This window comes from Hyaena hyaena, unplaced genomic scaffold (assembly GCF_003009895.1).
Source record: "Hyaena hyaena isolate Hyena2069 unplaced genomic scaffold, ASM300989v1 scaffold_140, whole genome shotgun sequence".
Classification (NCBI taxonomy): domain Eukaryota; kingdom Metazoa; phylum Chordata; class Mammalia; order Carnivora; family Hyaenidae; genus Hyaena; species Hyaena hyaena.
The window spans coordinates 1,785,509-1,805,905 of NW_024080772.1; the positions used below are offsets into that span (position 1 = coordinate 1,785,509).

At 47.2% G+C, this 20,397-nt stretch overlaps 1 protein-coding gene across 1 annotated transcript in view; it reads right to left on the minus strand.

Moving 5' to 3' along the window:
* The window catches only part of ALK (ALK receptor tyrosine kinase), a 671,693-nt gene that overhangs the window by 40,870 nt on the left and 610,426 nt on the right, over positions 1-20,397 (minus strand). Inside the window, exons 12-13 of the mRNA XM_039238463.1 lie at positions 13,060-13,222; positions 2,841-2,991 (exon numbers count right to left, since the gene is read on the minus strand). Coding sequence (XP_039094394.1) covers positions 2,841-2,991; positions 13,060-13,222 — 314 coding nt within the window. The remainder of the gene's footprint in view (positions 1-2,840; positions 2,992-13,059; positions 13,223-20,397) is intronic.

Consider the following 20,397-nt stretch of genomic DNA (forward strand, 5'->3'; position numbering starts at 1 on the left):
GAACACTTTCACTTCCGGGTGTTCTGACTGACTGATGTGTACTAGCCATTGTTCATCCCTCCTCCCGCCAACGGGCAAAGATCTTTCTTTTGCTCATGGATATATCTCAAGTTGCTAGAGCAGTGACTGGCACAACGAAGGCCCTTGATAGATATTTGCTGAATACATATGAATAAACTGGGGGCTATCTGGGTGTGGGCTGACCCCTCACAGTATTCGCCTTGCAAGTGATGATAGTTGTGGCATGTAAAATTTACGCCAGTGGTTTTGCTGACTTGGGGACATCTGGCAATGTCTGCACACATTTCTGATGGTCAGTACTGGGGGATGCTGCTGGCATCAGGTGGGTAGAGGTCAGAGATGCTACTCAAGAGCCTACAGTGCCTATGATTGCACACCCTCTCCCGAACAAAGACCCACCTGTCCCAAAATGTCACCACTGCTGATGTCGAGAGACCCATGCCACCAGATCTGGTGGTCATGCCACCAGATGAGGCTCGGGAGGAAATGGAGAAGCAGGAGCTGAGGCGGTTTCCAGCAGCTGGAGCCCACCCCAGGCTCAGGTGCGGTCACGCACAAAGGAAGCACAGATCCATAGAGATGTGCCATTGCTCCGGGAAACCTGCCAAAGCCTGCAGTCTCATTCTTACAGTGCACTCCATTCTTTAGAGGATCCTCTCTAGGCACCATGTTTCTGCCTGGAGAGGACTGGAGATGGAGGTAGGGCTGTGAACAGTCTTTCTTTCCCTCTCTCCCAGTGACTCCTGTGATGTGGAGTCCCAGGGAAGCTCCAGGACTAATCCCAGCCCTCGCCCCTGCGATGCCTGGCCCCACCAGCAGAGGGGGCTGCCCTCTGTCCCTGGCTGAGAATGGGCTTCTTCAGAGCTCTCCCTGTGATTTCACAAAGTTCGAGAGCAAGTAGGTTGATTAATACAATGATAAAGTGCAGCAACCCTGAGGAGCAAGTAGATTACAATTGAATTAAAAAAAAAAAGGGACTCGGTCCTGTGAAAAGACATAACTGATTACAATCCAATCAAGTAAAAGTCCCTTGCAGAAGTCAATGCAATCTTTCTGCTTAGATGAAAGAATTACATTAGCGCTCAATACATTCCTGTGGAAATTACAGCAGCCTGTAATTTAATGACTTAATATATTGTATCAGGTTGGAAAGTCCTGATTATAGTTGCTAAATAAAAGTTGGAGTCCAGACATTTCTCATGCACAAGATTGCACCTGCTAAGCCTCCTCTGGTTGCTTTGTCTTAACCCTGTGAGGTGGGGGTGGGGATGGGTGCTGTGCTTTACTCCCTGTTCCCAGCCTGGGGCCCAGCTTTTAGGAGTCTTGAATTTATTTTGTGGAATTGTACTGCTTTCTGTGTAGTCCCTGTTCCCACATCTGTCCTCCAAGGCTACTCTTGAATACGTTCTTGGAGAAGCGGCCCTGGGTCCTGGGCACTAGAACCCTGCTCCCTGCCTTGGCCCCACTCTGGGCGGAAGCTGTGCTTCAGGTGAGCACCTAAGGTTAGCATCTAATGGTGCTGAGTTCCTGCCAGGAGAGCCGGCACCACCAGGCTCCTGTCTCCGCCAACGCAGATGAGAGGCAAACAGCTGGGGTCCTAGGGGTCTGTGAGGTTGCTGCTTTGTTAGTCTTGAGTGTTCCTCATCCTGGAAATTTTAGGCCACTACCAGCTTTCTGAGTTCTGCTGATGGAGCGCTCCCTGCTTGACAGGTGGATACCCCAGTGGGGTCAGAATCCAGAGTGACAGGCTGTCCCTGGGACTGCAGAAGATGGCAGTCTGGCTTGTCAGACGATGGGCTCTAAGTGAAAAAGGGGAAAGGGGCATAGAAACCGAGTCCCAAGCAAGCCCAGGGCACAGCACAAACAAGAGCCAGAGTCTCTACTCTGTGCTGCATTATGAGTGGCTTTGGAAAAGTCCCTTCCTCTCTGTGGTCTCTATCTTCTCATCTGTAAAATGGGGAAAGTGGACTGCACTATATTCTAGACTCTGAGTCTAGGCTTTAATTTTTTTTTTAGTCTTAATCACCCAAATAATAAACACTATATGAATTGTAATATCAGACATCACTGATGAAGCAACCCCGACTCTAGTCCCCTCCCCAGAAGCAACCACTGTTATGTGTATCTTTCAGAACTTTTCCTATGCACTTATACACAATTGTGTGGCTATGAATCTGTTATGTACAGCTGAGCAGAAAATGTTTAAACTGGTATTTTCCTGGGGCGCCTGGGTGGCTCAGTCAGTTAAGCATCTGACTCTTGGTTACGGCTCAGGTCATGATCTCATGGTTTGTAAATTCGAGCCCCATGTTGGGCTCCATAATGATGATGCGGAGCCTGCCTGGGATTCTCTTTCTCCTCTCTGCCCCTCCCCTGCTCTCTCTCTCTCAAAATACATAAATAAACTTAAAAAATTTTAAACTGGTATTTTCCTGTTTATAATAATGGGCTAAAGACGTTGGTTTCCTAGCAAGAAAGTTTAGGAAATGGACTTCAACTTGTAGCCTGCTGTGAAGAACAACCATTTGCCTATTCACACTGGATCCAGTTCTTTGTTTTAAGGGTTCCTCTTGAAACCCATGCCTCAGCCTTGGTCCCTGTGGGGAGGTGAAACCCCAACAGTCATACCACCTACTTTCTCATACACCCAAATGGGCCGGGAAACAGAGGGGTCAGAATGAGGCAGAACGAGGCAGGACAAGGGGTGAGTCCTGTCACCTTTGAATATGAGCCCCCAGAAGGAGAGTGTCCAGATACCCTGTGAGGGCCTGCCCGGGTCCTGATGAGAGTGAGGGAGAGGTCCGCCTCTGGGCACTTACGCTGGGGCAGGCGTCTTCCCCCTGTTGTCCGACCAGGATATACAGCGTGTCACCCTTCTCCAGGTTGAAGATGCCCAGCACAGACACGCCATGGGACCGCATCATGGTGTTCTTCCCGCCTTTCCCGCCAGCAGCTCCGTAGCCTGAGATGCTGCAACAGAACAGAGCACATGAAGACCCACTCCCTTCCTTCCAAGCCAGCAGCTTCCAGTGGGCTCAGTGCACCACCATCGTGGTCCTGAGGGTTCTCCCCCACATCAGGTCATGGGATCGGGGGGGTTCTTTTCCCCATGGGCAGGACAGGACAGTCAAGGTCAGAGAGGGATAGGGAATTGCCTCATTCACAGAGCTAGGAAGGTAAAGAACCAATAAGGGGTGCAAGAGAGAGAGAAAGGGGGAAAGAGAGAGGGAAGGCAGGGAGAGTCTGTTCTAATGTGGGGTGTTGGCAGGATGAAATCCTGAATGCCTGGGATTTTCCATTATGGTTTCTCTCCTTGTCTAAGATCAAAGGACTCAAGTGACTTTAGACAAGTGACTTAACTGTCCTGTTCCACATCTGTAAAATGGGGCTAGTAATAGGACCTACCTTTTAGCCCATGAGTGTGTGAGGAGTAAAGGAATTAAGACAAGTAGCCATAGAATTGTGGCTGATACATAATAAGTATTTATTATAATAGCCGTTATGACATATTATTATATTATATTATGTGATATATATGATTATAACTTCTTTTATATATTATTATTATTAATGGTGGAGGTAGCAGTAATTGACTTGGCACACAATTCCTCACCGGGTCTAGACACAAGTAGGTCCCACATGGAATGAGAGAAGTGAGCAGTGTTTCTGAGCACAGACTGTTTATTCCCATCCCACTAGTAACTCTTTCTAGAGCAATGTGTGGGCAGAAAACCAACAACCAATCATGATAAATAAAAACAGAGTGGGGCGGGGGGAGGTGTGGTGGGATTTTTTCTGCTGCCTCTTAGGTTGTTGAGATGAAGTCAAACAAGGATGGGAGAAAAAGAACTCAACTGGTGACCCTTACCAGGAAAACAGCGTGTCTGGAAGACAGCTACACACCAGCTACAAATGCCTCCCCCGAGATCATCTGCCCGGGAAAGGGACGTGGGAGGTTTGCACATCTCTGTGCATTCAGATCCAAGGTCCTTTGTGACAAGCGTTCAGGGAGAGGTGCAAGGCAGTTTTTAAGATGGCTTCTCCACCTGTAATTCTAGGAAATGTTCCATGTTCCAAGCGTGGGAAGGGTCTCCCGGGGGCTCTCCTAAGGCAGAGCTAAGCCCCATTCCACAGAGAGAAGCCTGGAGGGCTGGCTGATTGCAAATGTGGTGGGTGAAGAACTGAGGTCTCCAGGGAATGCCAGGGAGAGTCTGATGTCGCTCACCTCGTGGGGGGCTAGGCTGATAGGAGCTCACTGAAAGCTGACATGGCTTAGGGCTGTGTGCATAAGGGGACAGGAGATGGGCTGCAGACCCCCATGGAGCTTCACAAAGAAACTGAAGAGACAGTCCTACTTATGAAAAGAGAAGTCTCACCATAAAGGTGGCTATATTAGGGAGACAAAGTGGAGGGACCAGAAGGCTCTGAGTTCTACGACCAGAGTGGACCGTTTCCTAGCAGTGTAACCTCTTAGAGTCCTAGTCTCTTCTGTAGTCAAATGAAGCCCGTATCTTCTTTCCTGAACTCACAGGATAGAGGGGAGGTTAACGTCAAAAAGAGATCATGGCTAAAAGCCCTGAGAAAGTGGCAAATCTCTGCACAAAGTCAGGGCAACCAGGTGTTCTGAGCCTGGGAAGGGAGACAGGACTGTGACAGACATTAGAGTAGTGGCATGCTCTGGTGGCACTGGGGGTGGCCGAGATGATGGACGGGGAGGACTCTCAGACAAGCAGAAAGAGATGGAGGGTAGGAGTCAGACAGATGCGAAGTGAATGGAAGTGAAGAGGCAGGAAAGCCTATGGTATGTGTGACTGTAGCAGGGCGGCTGGGTGGGGAAGGAAGAGGACCTAGGGCGGCCGAGGGAGGTAGGGGTTAATTCCTGAGCATCCCACAGGGTGGCAGCCGTGAGTGCAGTGACATCCTCCCGTCCATAGCCATAAATAGTAGCTGTTAGTAATTCATTTGACAGATGAGGACACTGAGGTTCAGAGGGATTAAGTAACTCATCTGAGGCTACAGAGCCAGACAGTGGCAGACCCTGGTCCAAACCCTCACATTTCCCTCGAAGAGGCCATTTCCTCTCTGACATGCAGCTGCCAGGTGGCCTGAGAAGCTACTGGCCTATCCTCATTCCTGACTCCTTAGAAATGGAGAAGGTAGCAAGGACACTTAAAAGGCTGAGGGAGGGGGGAAATGGTGGGGGAAAGGGAGGGAGGCAAACCACGAGAGACTCTTGAATGCTGAGAAACAAACTGAGGACTGATGGATGTGGGGGGAGGGGGGGAGATGGGCATGGAGGAGGCCACTTGTGGGGGTGAGCACTGGGTGTTATATGGAAACCAATTTGACAATAAACTATTTGTAAAAAAAAAAAAAAAAAAGGCTGAGGGGAAAGGAAGGCTTATTGGTGAGAGGAAAGCAGCAGAAAATTCTTTAGGCCAGAGAAGGCAAGCCTGGGGCAGGGGTGGGTGGCAGCGGGGATGCAGAGACAGTCTGTGTAGAATGTAGGGATACCATGTGGTTGGGCCCCCTCCTCAGTCCTGCTCGCTTCTCTGGTTTCGGGGCTTTGTCAGGTTGCAGGAGAAAATCCTGTCAACCTGAAGGTGTGGTTTGCTTGGAAAACTGCTGCCGGAGACAGAGACCTCGTGCCGCCCACTTGTGCTGTGGCTGAGAGGTAAGTGGTACCCTGTGCGTCCCATCCTGCCACATTTGCATAACTATTTGCATAAATCTGCATGCATTATGAATCATTCTGAACTCTTGCACATGTATAAATTTAGCCAAAGTATTATATTTTAGAAGTTGTTCTTGACTCAATTTCCCTCCCTAGTCCTTCTTCCGTATTTCTCCTGCACCCCCCCCGCCCCCCATTATGAACTATGGCCCTTTCTAGGCCTTGACCTAGCTCTTGGCAATCAGGTGCAAGGTAGATCTGGGGCTAGCTCTCCAGAGTAGACAGTAGAGCCTGGTAACTGGTAACCGGCCGTCAGCAGCCGGATTTCACTTTCCTGTGTGCTGGCCTCAGCCCCGCATTTCCACCCTGGACTAAAGACTGGCTTAAAGCCAGGGAAGCAGGCGACAGCCTGCCTGGACTAATTGTAGGAGATTCCCTCATCAGCCCCCTGAGGCCTGAAGTCCCACCAAGGAGCTGCCCTCCTTTGGAAGCTTTGAGTTGCTGCTACAATGCTGATCACTGGAGTGAGCTGTGCCACAGTGAGAAAAGCATGAATGCAAAAGATTGAATGCAATCAGACCTGGATCCAAATCCAAGCTGTTACTCCACGCCAGGAATGGGTGAGGCTCCCCTCCCCAGGTGCTGACCCTGCACTTCGCTGACCCTTACATATGGTGTCTGAGGCACCTTGCTTACCTCTCCTGGCCCCGGCCCCAGTCCTGCCAGCGTTACTCATTGGCTGTGTGACTTTTGGGTAGGCTATTTACCGTCTTTGATCTCCACTTTCCCTATCCACAAAATGGAGGTAAAACATCTACCTCAAAACGTTGTTGTTTGAATTAAATGAGATAATGCCTGTAAAGGGCCTAATACAGCGCCCGGAGGGTAGTCAGCGAGCACCAAACAGCAGCTGCGGTTCTGACGCATCCCTGTGGGTGAGCCTATGTACTGCTCTGCTGGGGGTGACTTCTGGGAAGCAAGTGAATGAATGAGGCCCCTATTTCTGGAGAACAGGGTGTGGCCGTAGGGCACTGGGGTCAAGGCTGTCCAGTTTCACCCAGGACCCGCCTTGTAGGGAACCAGTGGGGGCACAGGCAGCCTTGGCAATTCTAAAGACCCCCGAGTCATCTGAAGCATGTCACACAAACTCGTGCCAGAATAATAACCTCAGCCTGACTCTCCGAAGCTTGCTGCCCCCCCATCTCTTGTAAACAATTTATTTTTGATGGTTGACAAACGACAACAAATTAATATACCTGCCACTCAAGTGGGGAAAATGACTTGCAGTGATTCCAATTTACTGGAAATTACAAGATACTGTTCTTGACGAGCTGATGCTGTAATTTTTTTGTTTTTCCTCATCTAAATCCATGCCCCCTGGTCAGAATGGATGTTTATTGGGTTTGCGCTTTGTATTATTGACTGTGAGCCATTGTTACCTGATGTAATTGAGTTGTGAATCTTTTTAAAATAAAGAATTAGCAGCAAATCAAAGTGGCTGCCTGCAGGATCCCGAAATAAGAGCGTGGCCACTATGCATCTGAGGGGACACTGGAGGGTGACTGACGGACGGAAGGAGTGAGTGAACCCCACTTGGAGATACATGAAGCACCTCATTCCTCTCCTGAGCCCCACTCTGCTCTGGCCCTACTTCCTAGCAGGACCTTGGGTGAGTCCCTCTCTCCTTCGAGTTTTGAAATCAGGGTAGTAAGATCTGCCTTGCCCATCCTAGCCCATAAGGTTATCGCGAGGGCACAGGATACATGGGAGTGTGTACGGGGCTTGGTCAGTGGGAAATTCCTGTTTACATGTATAGTTGCATTATCTAGATGGGTCATGGGAGCCATCAGCAGATACCGCTGGGGGGTGGCGGAAAGGGGTGAGTTGCGGAGGCACGCACTTCTTGCAGCCCCAGTTTTGTTCTGGATTGCACCAGTGAGCAAGGCTCATGGCTCACCTCTTCCTACAACCTTCCTGACCAGCGTAGCCCTAAGCGACTGGGAATATCAGAGCTGGAGGGGAGCTCAGTAACTTCTCTCTACAACCCCTCCCTCTACAGATAGAGCCACTGCAGAGAAGGGAAAGCACACTTTCAAGGTCACATGGTGTCAGTGGCAGAATTTGGACCCACACGCCATTCTGCCTGCAGCCCATCAATCTTTGTGCAATCTCCCTGCCTCTGACTCTCCCTGCTCTGTACTCTCCATGGCGATGGCTATCTGCGCAATTACTCTGGCAATTGATCATGCCTGTGACTCTCTCCTATGATTGCCTAGAACTTTATCGGCATTGTGGGCTGTTGATTTCACTTTTGTGCCCTGCAGTCTTTGCAAAGATGGTGAGGCTCCAGCATCTCAGTCCTCTCTGCAAGTCCTGCAGCGCCTGTTCAGTGACCGGCACACATTAGGGGTCCCATGGCTCGGTGCCTGGCACGCAGTAGGAACTCCATGGCTATGTGTGGATTGGGTTGAATGACAGTGGCATCCAGCTGCACACACTGATCCCTGGAGCCAGGTGAGGAAATGAGTGTCAGTGATGGAGACCATGAGGAACAGCTGCGGCCCAGTTCAGCTGGCAGGATTTGCTGGCTTCGGCTGGGGTCCGGGACCTCTTGTACGTTATGTCTGAGGAACAAGTGAACCATGAGAGAACTGCCATCGGGAGCTGTGGGCCGTGCTTGACAAGTGTTTTTATAAATGATCTGTGTGTGGGGAATGGTGAGGCAGGAGGAGGGCTGAGGGCTAGGGAGGAGGCTGAACCCTAGCGGAGCAGGGAGGCAGGCAGATGGGGAGAAAAGGAGGGACAGACAGGAGAAGAAGGCAGGGAGACAGAGGTGGCCGCTGACATCTACTGAGTGTGCACTATGTGGGGTACATCCCACACAGGGTTGAACAAAGTCCCCAGCCATCTGTCTCCACTCCATGATGAGACTGAGGTTCTCCCCACCCCGGCATCCATGATCTTTTTGTGTCCCACTCTGGCCACCGCCCCCACGGGCACACTCTAGACTTCGTCACTCAGAGCTGTGACCCAGAGATCTCCTTTCATCAGGTGTCACTCTCCCTACTACCCTAATCCTTGCCTGTCCTTCTCACTCAAGGTCCTCCGCGTGGTAGCTATCACTCACTGTCCTGCCTCCCCAGCCCCCAGGCATGCCTCCATGCCTCCTCCCCCAGTCCTGCAGTAATGCTGAGTCCACTTCCCAAACACTCATTGGCCCTGAGGGGCCCCTCCATGTGCTTCTCCCTGCCAGAGCCTAGCTCTCCAGGACCCAACCCCACAGCTGCCTTCCATCTGCTCTCACCGCCTCCAGGCTCGCTTCTCTCTCCAGTTGGCGCCAGAGGGAGCTAACGGCATTTGAGATGTGAGGCTCCAGCCTAGGGGCTCCTTCCTCGCCTCTTCTTTGTGGACAAAACTACCACCTTCAAGACTGCCCTCAAGCTGTCTCCCTGTGGAAGCCACTCTTGAATTCAGGCCCTTCCCAGGCCTCTGATAGCAATGCCTGATGTAAACCTCCAGGCAGTGCTTTCTACATCACACTGAAATGCTTGGTTTCTAAGCCCAACACCCCCATCGGCTGGGGCTCCTCTTAGGCAGAGAGTGGATCTGGTGCACCTTTGTATACTTCATGTCAGGCACAGCGTCCTGATATGTGCTGAATGCAGTCCACTGAGATTTGTGAATTATGAAGGGAATAGGTCTGGACTTCAGGACATATGTCCTTGAGGGGAGTGAGACCATCTCTGTTCTGACAGAGGAAATGACAAATCCAGGGGGAGGGGAAGCCCAAGGCAGGAAGGCAGCAGGATGGGGGGAGATGGGGCTCCCTGAAAGCTCCTCCTTGCCAAGCTTGCTCTTTCCTTCTCTCCATCTTCTTCTCCCTCTCCCTCTTCATGGTGGTGGGCAGAGGAGCAGGGGGTGGGAGATGGGCCCCTGATAACTGACCAGGTAAGAGTACGGGGCACGGTTACCTGTGTGCATCCCTGAGGAAGCCCCAGGCAGTGACCTTAGCATAACAGTAGGTGCACACAGCTTTCTTTCCTTCACCTCTCTGATTAGTAGTAAAGAAGCCAGTAAAGAAAATAGTGGCGGGTCTCAGGCAGCAGCCAGATAGTACTCACTGAGCACTCATACTCTTCCAGGAATAGGGGGAGATCATAAGAAACGCTCCCACCCTTCCTCACCTTTTTCTCATCTCTCTTGATGTTCTTCTCACTAGATGAACTTTACTTACCAAACAAGAATTAGTTAATATGGAGAAGATGTCCTCCAGAAAGAGGGTCCCTGTCTTCTCCACATGGATATTCTGACTTGGGGACATTTCGATGTGGTCTAAAAAGCCAATCATTAAATGGTCTGCTCCTTTGCTACTAAGTTATATGACCAATATACATTACTGTCCAAGCCCTGAGCTTCATCCAGGGTCAAGGTCAGAAATATCTGTTATAGCCTTTAAAGGATTACAGAAAACCCAGAGGATTCAACAACCACAACAAAACCCCAAAGTTTTCTGGTTTTGATTCTTCCCTTTTGGATGTGGTGCTATGTCAGGTCAGTTTTAAAAAGTCCTACAGATCAAAATATCCCCATTGCCAATTTGGACACTTTGAAGTGTCCTGTTTCAACAGCAAAATGGCTCCTTGTACATGTTTTCAGTGAATGTTCCCCAGGCAATGCTGGGGGCTGCAACCAGTCTCAATATTCCAGAGAGAAATGGGAACAGTTGTCAGATTTGGGCTGGAATTATATCCAGTGCAGTGTGACAATACTGTGGCAATCCTTGCAGATCAGAAACCTGGCTAGACTTAGATGTGGCTGTGATTGATTAAAAAAAAAAAAAAAGAAACAAAGAAAGAAAGAAAGAAAGAAAGAAAGAAAGAAAGAAAGAACAAGGGAAAAAATAAGTACAGTTTGTCTGCCAGGCAAAATCTTTCAAAACATGGGGCGCAACTGAAGAAGTCAGAAAAAAGTCTTTGGGAACGGAGAAATTGGGAAGTACTCTCTATGGGACCAATCTGTTGCTGGAAATACTTTCATGCCACTGCCTGCTGCATGACATGGTCACGGCTCCAGCCGGTTTCTCTGTCGACAGGCCAGGGAGCACCTAGTGCGAGCAGGCATTTGTGCGAGGCACTTGGACGTGATCTTTGCAACCAGTGGGGCAGGTGTTAGCAACCCCCAGCCCCTGTCTTTTACAGATGGGGAAACGAAGTCTCAAGAGATTAAATCATTTGCCCACATTTGGAGGTGAGTCTGATTCACACTGTCTCAGGGGGAAATGCAGCCCAAGAGTAACGCCTTATGTGGTGCCTCCTATTTGTAGATCTTTGTGGGAGGGGTAGTAAGGGACTTTCAGCCAGTCGGCTTGGGAGCTGCCCTGGACAGTGAGGGGACAGTGGGTCTCGGTGTGCATTTATTGTTGAGGTCTCTGTCTGCCTTATAGCTCCTGTGCTTCCCTCTTCACATTGCTTTTTATACCGGAGGGTCTTCACCAAGGACTGGGCTGGCCAATACCCTTCAGGTGCGAGGGCCTCCCCTCCCAGGCTTTCATTTCCAGAGGCTTCCTGGAGGTGGGTGGTGCATGACTGCCATGCCTACTTCCCTTTCTTGTTCCTCCTGTCCCCCTGCATGCCTCTCAGAGTCCCGGTGTGACTTTTAGTGGAAAGAACACACTGACTTTGAGCCCAAGGGCCTTGGGTTTAAATTCCAGTTCCATCACTGATGGTGTGGCCTGAGATCTGTTGCCAAGTGGCTGACTCTAGTTTCCTCCTAAGGAAACAAGGGAATATCAATAATAATAATAACGACATCTACCTTAAAGGAGGAGAAATACCTGGTAAGTCCTCAACAAACATTCATCCCCGTCTCTCTGGGACATGGGGTGACCTGCGGAACCTCAGCTGGGCAGGAAGGGGAGGCCTGGCCTGCTCAGTGTGGCCAGTCTTTGACTATTTACTGGGGATGTGTGGGACCTAGAACAGCTAATCTGATTGCAGCCAAACCTTGTTATTGCATTCCTGCCCAGAATGTCATTTAAAAAGCACTTAGGGCTCTCCCCGAAATGCATTTACACTGAAATCCCGGGGGGGGGGGCGGCCACACAGAGAACAGGGCAACTTGAGAAGCCCCTTTCCTTCCCAGGGGGCTGAGGATGTGCTGGGGGGGTGGTGGGGGCTGAGGAGGTGGAAAGAAACCTCACTTCCCACTGTGTTCTGCCTGGGGTGGGGGACATTTGCACCAACAATGTCATTATCATGATGCTTCCTGTTTAAGCCTGCTGTTGGCTGTGGAAGGAGCCTCAGCAAGTCTGTGCCTCAGAAGTCTGGGGTTGGAGGCGATATCCAGACTGTGTGTCTGTGGGGATGTTCCTGACTTTCTGAGCCTCAGTTTCCTCATTTGTAAAATGAAGAATGCAGCTTGGGCCTTGTCCACAGAGCTGTGTGAGGACTACACTCAGGGGTTCAGCCTAACTCAGTCATTCCCAGGGGCCGTATCAGCATCACCTGGGAACGTGTTAGAAATTCATATTCTCAATGGATGAATGAATGAACACAGTGAGTATGATGAATACCGTGTATGTCTCCCTTCCCAACCTGGGTCCAATAAGTGTCAATATCTTGTTACATTTACTTTATGAATATAAAAATGTTTAACATAAAATTTTTCTTAAAATTTGTATTCTTGGACCCTACTCCAGACCTACAAAATCAGACCTTCTCCAAGTGGGGCTAGTAACCTGCATCAACCAGCCATCCAGTCTTTTGGACGGTTGAGAATTAGTGGTCTGAGCCTTGCCCACCATCAGCTTCACGCATTAGCCAAGTGGCCCATTGGAGTCAGGCCTCCTTCCAGCCTGGCCTCGCTCTAGTGGAATAGCATGTAGTTGGGGTGGGTGTGAAACAAGAGTTTGAGAACCGCTGTTTTACCTGCAAACCGTGAAGGCCCAGGAAAGGAGGCTTAAGGATAAGAGCATCTTTCATGTACATGGTATGTTTGTTTCCCAGACATTTTACATGCACTGCCTCATATGAATGGCATCCAGTAATATTCAAAGAAGCCACTATAATTTTAGTTATTAGCAATGAAGATAAGGAATGTTCTGAAGCTAGCTCATGCATGTATATCATCTCCACAAATAGTCTGTGGGCTCCTTGAGGACAGAGGACACATCTTTGTTGCCATATCCCATTATCCCCAACCTCCCCATCTCTAGTCCTTATATCCCTCTCTAGGCCAGAGTCTGTGGCCTCTGAGTCCTGTGTGCCCAGTCACCCCGAGGGCATGCACCCACAGGCAGGAACCTCATCATTTTCAGGAGGGTAGATCTGCCCCTTGGCTTCTCCCACACCCTCCCCCATACGCACCTGTAGGTGTCGGTGGCTGGCACCTTCCAAGTCTGGATGCCCTTCAGGGGGCCCTCGCTCCCCACTACCACGCTCAGGTTGGAATTCCGGTAGGCGTTGTTACACTGGGCCTGTGTGGGGCCATGGGGCCCACTGGCCCCGCACGTGGTGAACAGCCAGTGAACTGTGGCACAAGAGGAAAGGCAATCACTCACTTGGCCTGGCCCTCCCTCTTCCATGAGCTTCCCTGGTCTGCCTCTGAGCTGTCTGCTCCATTGCCCCAAACCTATGTTCCAAGATGGCACCAAGGTCAAGGCAAGAGACACTGATCACCCATTCAAACTGGAAATTTCTTTTGAGGATCTACCATGTGTCAGGCCCTGGGTCAGATATGAGGAGAGAGACACAGATGGAGCTGACTGATCTGGACTTAAGAAGCTTACAGCCTAGGGGCATCTGAGTGGCTCAGTTGGTTAAGCGTCCAACTCTTGATCTCGGCTCAGGTCACGGTTCATGGGATAGAGCCCCGTATGGGCCTCTGCACTGGGATTCTCTCTCTCCCTCTCTGCTCCTCCCCCGCTTACTCTCTATCTCTCAAAACAAATAAACTTGAAAGAAAAAAAAGCTTATAGCCTACTAAGGGACATTAAAAGGGATGCAACTATCTACAAAACAAGGCAGTTAAGGGGGAAAAAACCCTCTGAGGGTTTGGGTAACTGCACTGTGAGAGTTCTGAGGAGGGAGAGAAGACTCTTTGAGGTGAGTCAGGCATGGGCAGTGACTGGGCCTTCCCAGTTTCTCACCAAGTCTGGCACAGTGCTGGGCAAATCACAGGTGCTCAATCCACGCAATTGTAACTGCATCTAGCCTGCTCCCAAAGGTTGGACATATGCATCTAGAATTCCTTTAGCTTGGAGAAGCTCAAAAGAGTAAACTGGACATAAAGTCAACTCCACAGCCTCCTGTTTCCATTGGCCCAGGGACCCAGGACAGTGGCTTTGTCCATCTGTCAGGCCCCCGATGGGGCTCAGCCCCCTTATTTACAACCAAGTTAGGTTTGTAAACACAGTGAAAGCAGCTTCCAGGCTCTCCTTGTAACACAAAGTATAAAAAATGAGAAATAGGTCACATTTCTCTCTGGTGCATGCTCTCCTTTTCAGAGCCCCTTACCACCACTTCCATGTTCTCTGTCCCCACCCAGAGCACCCAGTGTCCTTAGGTGGCCTTCTAGAGGTGTCTCAGGGTCACTTAACATACCCCATCCCTCCTTTGAAACTTTTATCTTTGAGCCAGGCTAGATCCTGAGGAATTGTAAGATTTCATGTTGGTCAGAATTCTAACATTTGTACAACCTATAAAAACTTAAAAATGTGTTCTTGATAAATTACTTTTACTTAAAATATAAAAATGTCATTATAAGACTGAAGGAACTAGTTCCCTCTAAAGTGATTAAGTCAAATTCTACCTATAGAGAATTATGGAAAAATTAATTTGGTATACATAGTTTTGCTCACTAAAACATTAAGGTGAAAAATTTTTTGAAGATTTTCAACTGATTTAATGATGCAGAAATGAAAGCTTAATTTGGGTTGCTAATTACAAGCAAGCAGATTGAGATTGCACTGGGGAGTTTTGGTAATCTGAAAACTGGACCAGTGTGGTGGGCTTTTATGACACTGCCCTGGCCCCAAGGTCAGGAAACTGAAGTTCTAGTTGAGGTTCCAATGCATACAGTTACTCAACACTGGGTATTCAACACTTTCTTGGCTTTACTTTTTTCAAATGAAGGTGTTGATTTCTATTTGGTTTTTGAAGGTCTGTTTGGTTTCAAGGGCAACAAGATGATGAATCCATTCATGTTTGGTGTGAATGGTTAATTGCTAATTTTCTGATCATTTTATGTTCTTAAGGGGTAACCTGTTAATTCAAAGAGTTAACTCTTTACAGAAGGCATTTTAACAGAGCTCTCTTGATCAATAGCCCTTTAACCCTATTCAGCACCCAAATCCTAAGCATGGGTTATGTCCAAGGGGTGAAATGGAAAACAACATGGGTTTCTGGGCAGACTTATAAATGATTGGTTGTGGGACCTTGATAGAGCTCTTTAGTTTCTAAAAGGGGCTGGATGGGCATGAAGATTAAAGGGAGCTGGGATATGAAAGGTCTTTGTAAAGTGCCAAACTCTAAAAATATGAATTGTGTTAATGACTCCTCTCTATGCCCAAGGCAGTGACTGCTCTTGAAGACAGGAAATGTGGCCAGGGGAGCTTCTGTGAATATGGATGAATCCTCTACCAGCAGCACCTGGGGATTTAAACCCAGTGAGCTAAGGATGAGAATGTGAACAGGGGGTAAAAACACAATCCTGGAAGGGGAGTTACAAAAATCCACTTGTCCCATGATCTCCAGCTTCTTGAAGCCTGTTCTCAAATCCAGTCTGTGTCTGAAGCCCCCTGGATTTGCGGGCAGCCTCCTCAATCTGGGGCAGAAGCATCACAGTTCATGCAGTTAATTCATCTTGGACATGAAATGTGTCTTCCTTCCTTCCTTCCTTCCTTCCTTCCTTCCTTCCTTCCTTCCTTCCTTCCTTCCTTCCTTCCTTCCTTCCTTCCTTCCTTCCTTCTGTTCTTCCTCTCCTCACCCCACAGTTTATTTATTTATTTTGAGAGAGAGAATGAGCACTTAGGCAGGGGAGGGGCAGAGAAAGAGGAAGAATTCCAAGCAGGCTCCATGCTATTAGCTAGATTCAGGGCTTGATCTCACCAACTTTGAGATCATGATCTGAGCCTAAATCAAGAGTTGGACACTTAAATGATGGAGCCACCCTGGCACCCCTCTTTCTTCTGTTCTTAAGAGTGTACTGAGGAAGACAGCTAAAAGTATGGGCTTGGAACCCCACCTGAGCATCTCCCCTTCAGTGGGACCTAGTTCTAACTTCTGTCCAGGTTAACTCTGTTTTAAATGTTCTGAGACATTCTGAGACCAGATAGGGGCATTTGGTGAGGTAGGAAGAGAAGCAAGGGCTTTGGATCCAGATGGGATAACTTTTCCTTTCTGGATTTTGCCTCTGACCAGCTATGATACCCAGGGTAAATCATATCACACTCTGAACCTCAGTTTCTTCATTGGAACACACAGAGATTAGACTTAGTGTGAATATTAAGTGCTGGCCTAAGCAAAATGCTTAGAATAACATTGTTGGCATTGGAGGTGCATAATGAAGAGTTTAACATTGTGTAAGTTCCTGTTCAATTTCTGACTGTGGGAAGCAGAGACACCCAATCTCAAGATTTATGTTCCTCATTGCATAAAGGAGGGACATTAGGGCTGCTTCTCAATAAAGGGATCAGTATTTTCCCAACTCAGTGGACATATATTAGTCTCAGGTGGTTTCTATACACAAAATTTTGTTTTTATTTTCAGCGATTTCTGATGGAGAGGTCCAGAGAGAAAATTCTTTCTAGAGTGGATTCCAGGGGAACAGGATTTGCCATCCGAGGTCAGACACATGATTTATTCAGCTAGAATTTGCTTGCTTTCAGCAGCCTTCCAGGCATGATGGTCCTCCCTGCTCCCTTGGCCCTGACCCTCATAAATCTGCCCAGAGTTGCTTGGAATCAATTTATGTTTCCCACCAGGCTTGTCTCTTAGGGATATGAGGTTTATGACTTCACTGCCCATTGTCCAAGGGCTTTCCTGCTTCTTATGTGTGTGGGCTTGTCTTGCTCAAGCTTCACCTGTCGGTTCCCTTTTCTCATTCTTTCTGGAATCTGACATCATAGAATGTCACAGCAAGATGGGACCTTGGAGATCACTGAATTCAGTGGTTTCAAAACCACCCGAGGACCTTTAAAGTATGAATTTCAGAACCCTGGGGATTCAGATTAGTAGATACTAGGTCAGGCAATGGTTGGGGAAGGACAATACTTGCATTTTGTAAAAGCTTTCCCAGGAGAATCAACCATATTTGCAAACTAAGTCTTACCTACTTCATTGTTCAAATGGAGAAAGAACATTGTAGACAAGGGAACAGACTTTTCTGAGAAAGTCAGCCTTAGAGAAGGAACTGAAAAATTGGAGGTTCTTTCTCTGTCCAAAGATCCTTTGGTGGTGATAAGGCCTTCCCAGCTTTCTGCACTGAAGACTTCTAGCCTTTTCAGATTGTCCCTACATGAGTCTCTGATCCTGTGTCCTTCTTAGGACTTTAATGTTAGAATCTATTTTTCAAGATAAGTTCACCAGAATTGTGAGTTCCTGTGGCTTTGTATACGGGGAGAGGGGCAATCACTACTCTGCTTTATTTCTAGTGCCTAACACAGTGTTGGTTCCCTTCAGCTGAGCACTGGGTTAAGACTTGCTGGGAGCAGACTATATTAATTTCCAGATCATTGCTTGAAGGGTGGGCTCATGGATTTAAAAGGAAATTACTGTTGCTCTGAGCCTGGTGGTATCAACTGCTACTGGCCTAGAAGGAGCCCAGAGGAGGCATCTGGAACAAGGGACTCTTGGAGCAGGATGGGCCTGGCAGGTATTTCAGGCAAGGTAGGCATGAGATCAGTTCTAAGCTAAGGCAGATAGAACCATGAGACGGTAAGCAAATGCTAGATTGATTTTCAGAAGTGTCTCTGGGGGTGGAAAGCATTGGATACAGCCTTATATATCAAAGCAGGTAAATCCAGAACCTGAGAGGCAAGAGAATTAGTGACTGTGTTTCCAGGGGGAAGGAGTAGTCAAAGTAAGCTTTGGTTCCCAGGTAGAAGCTGTTTATTTCCTGACTTGTTTTATGCTTCCTTCTGTGTGTGTGTGTGTGTGTGTGTGTCCGTCCAGGGGGGAAGGGCTGAACCTCAGATACCTGAAAACTCTTCCCATGAAGGGGACAAAAACCTCTCAATATAGAATGTGCATATAGTATGAGTTAGGTATTGTGCTTTTAAATATGCACAGGAAATTCCAGTTCAGAAAAGCTGAGTGACTAGCCTGTGGTACACAGAGTGAATAATCAGTCAAGTGAGGCATTAAGCATAGATCTTCTGAGTTCAAGTTCAAGACTTGAAAAGGTGCTAGACTCACCAGGAAATCCCCATAGTACCTATCTGAGAATCTTTTCCTTTCTCTTTTAAATCCATAAGCCTTGGGCTCAGTTAAAGACAGGACAGAACATATCAAGCTTGCTAAGGCCCAGAGTGTAGGCAGGGCACCATGAGGGGACAGGTGAGAGTCTGGTCAGGATATCATGGTGAGTGGACCCTCAGCCCCAGAATATCCTACCCTGGCCCTATAGTATCATAGCCTAACACAGCATAGGCTTTAGGGGTTCATTGGCATAAGCTGGGGAAAGCATGCACTCAGCATCAGGACCCTGGTCCTCAGAGAGGCCACGGGGAGCCAGGAGGTGTCGAAAGGGAAATCCAATAACTGGAATGTTTACAAGGTCAGGAAGCAGAGATATAACAGAGAGGGACTGGGTCATAAGCAATAAGGCAGAACCCTGGTTTTTGGCGAGAAGATCAAGGTCACAGTTAGACCAGCAGTGATATGGACTTGGTGCTGAGCTGCTAATCTGGGACTAAAGGGTCCTCATATTCCCTAGATGAGAGTCTACATTGGACCCCGAGGTTCTATGGAGCTACAGAAGGATTAAGAGAACCGAAAGGAGGAGTCTGGACTGGGGGTAGGTGAAGGAGAAAGCCTGGTTCTTTTCCCTTCACTTGGAAAAAAACCCTATTGTATTAAAAGCTCATTTAGAAAAGAAAAAAAAAATGAACTGCTTTATCTTGTTCTTACTTATACCACACGTTGGAAACCTAGTTTAATACCCATTCACATCTAAATTGCATAAAGAACCCACAAACATCAAAATACTGATTGGTTATAGACAGCAGAGTAAAGAAAAATCCATTAAGCACTGGGTTTCATTTTAAGTATATTGCAGCACCCTCCAAGAAGAAACAAATCAATTAGTAATATACTGCACAATGCTAAAAAAAAAAATAGGCTAGACAGTGATTGTACTAGTTTTATTACTGTTGCTAAGCCATCTCATCTGCTCAATTGAATGCAAAGAAATAAAGCGTGATACCAAGGAAAATAAGTTTTCAACTATTACTATTAATCACAATAATAAGGAATTTGCCTCACGTTGAAGGCCTATGCAGCTGTACCACATAACAGCAGTCAACGGCACAGGTGAATCTTTTGTACCATTTTGATTCTGATCCATGGAGTTGAATTCTATTAATATCTGTTGACTGAGCTGAACCTCACAGGAGTGGTGGCATATTGAACCATTTTGATGGCCACTGTATATACCATTAAATAAAATCTGACTAAAATCCAAGTAAATATAATCACTCACCATCCATAAATGTATATGATACCATTCTTTATTGTAAATTGAAAAAAGTAATCCTTTTTTGGGTCCATGATGAGAATTAATAAATTGTTCTCCTTATTAGGGCAAAGTAAAACTAATACACATTTTGTAGCCATCATGAGGTTAAACTATTTCTATCACCTGTCTCAACTCTTTAAACAATGAAGTAGTGTTTCCTTCTAAATATATGACCAGTGTCTGATTATGTTTTGTTGTGTTGTTGTTTTTGTTTGTTTGTTTTGGATGTTAGCAGTTGTTGAAACTTAACGCTTAGGTCCATTTATTTATTGAGAGTTGTAAAATAATGATATTCAAATGGTATCTTTTTTTCTTATTTATTAGTTGGAATATATAAAGAGATGCTTCTTCTCATCTACTATTTGGTTACCAAGTGGTACAGTTTATATAGAAAAGGTAGAATAAATGCTCAATTCTTTCTCCTTATTTACAGTTTTTAAGATGATAGATTCATTTTCTATCATCCTCCGACGCTGACCAATTAGTTGTTTATATATCATTATTAATCCATGAATTTAAACATATTTTTTGTCTTTAATCACAATTAGTATCCTTTAGAAGCTCATATTGTCACATTTGTGCTCAGTAGTAGCCTCCGGAGTTATTTTGCTTCCTTGCTATCTGGCACAATGAAATTTTCCTTCCCCAGGCCTGGGCTCAGCCATTTTCTCAAAAGCTTTGATTTCTTTTAGTGGAAAAATGTTCTCTAAGTATACAGTCTAGGTGCTATAGACACTTATTGCTATTGAACTGGTGATTGTTTCCGGGTTTCTCTAGAGTTCAGAACTAAGAAACATGTATGTATATCAGCATAAACATACATAAATATAAAGTAGACATGTATGTATATGACAAAATACCTCATGAGCCTACAATGATACTTCCAGTTCAAATTCAGAACTACAGGGTTTTTAATTTAATCTCTTCTATATTGCATCTGCAGTTCTTTTTTCTGGTTCTCAAGAACA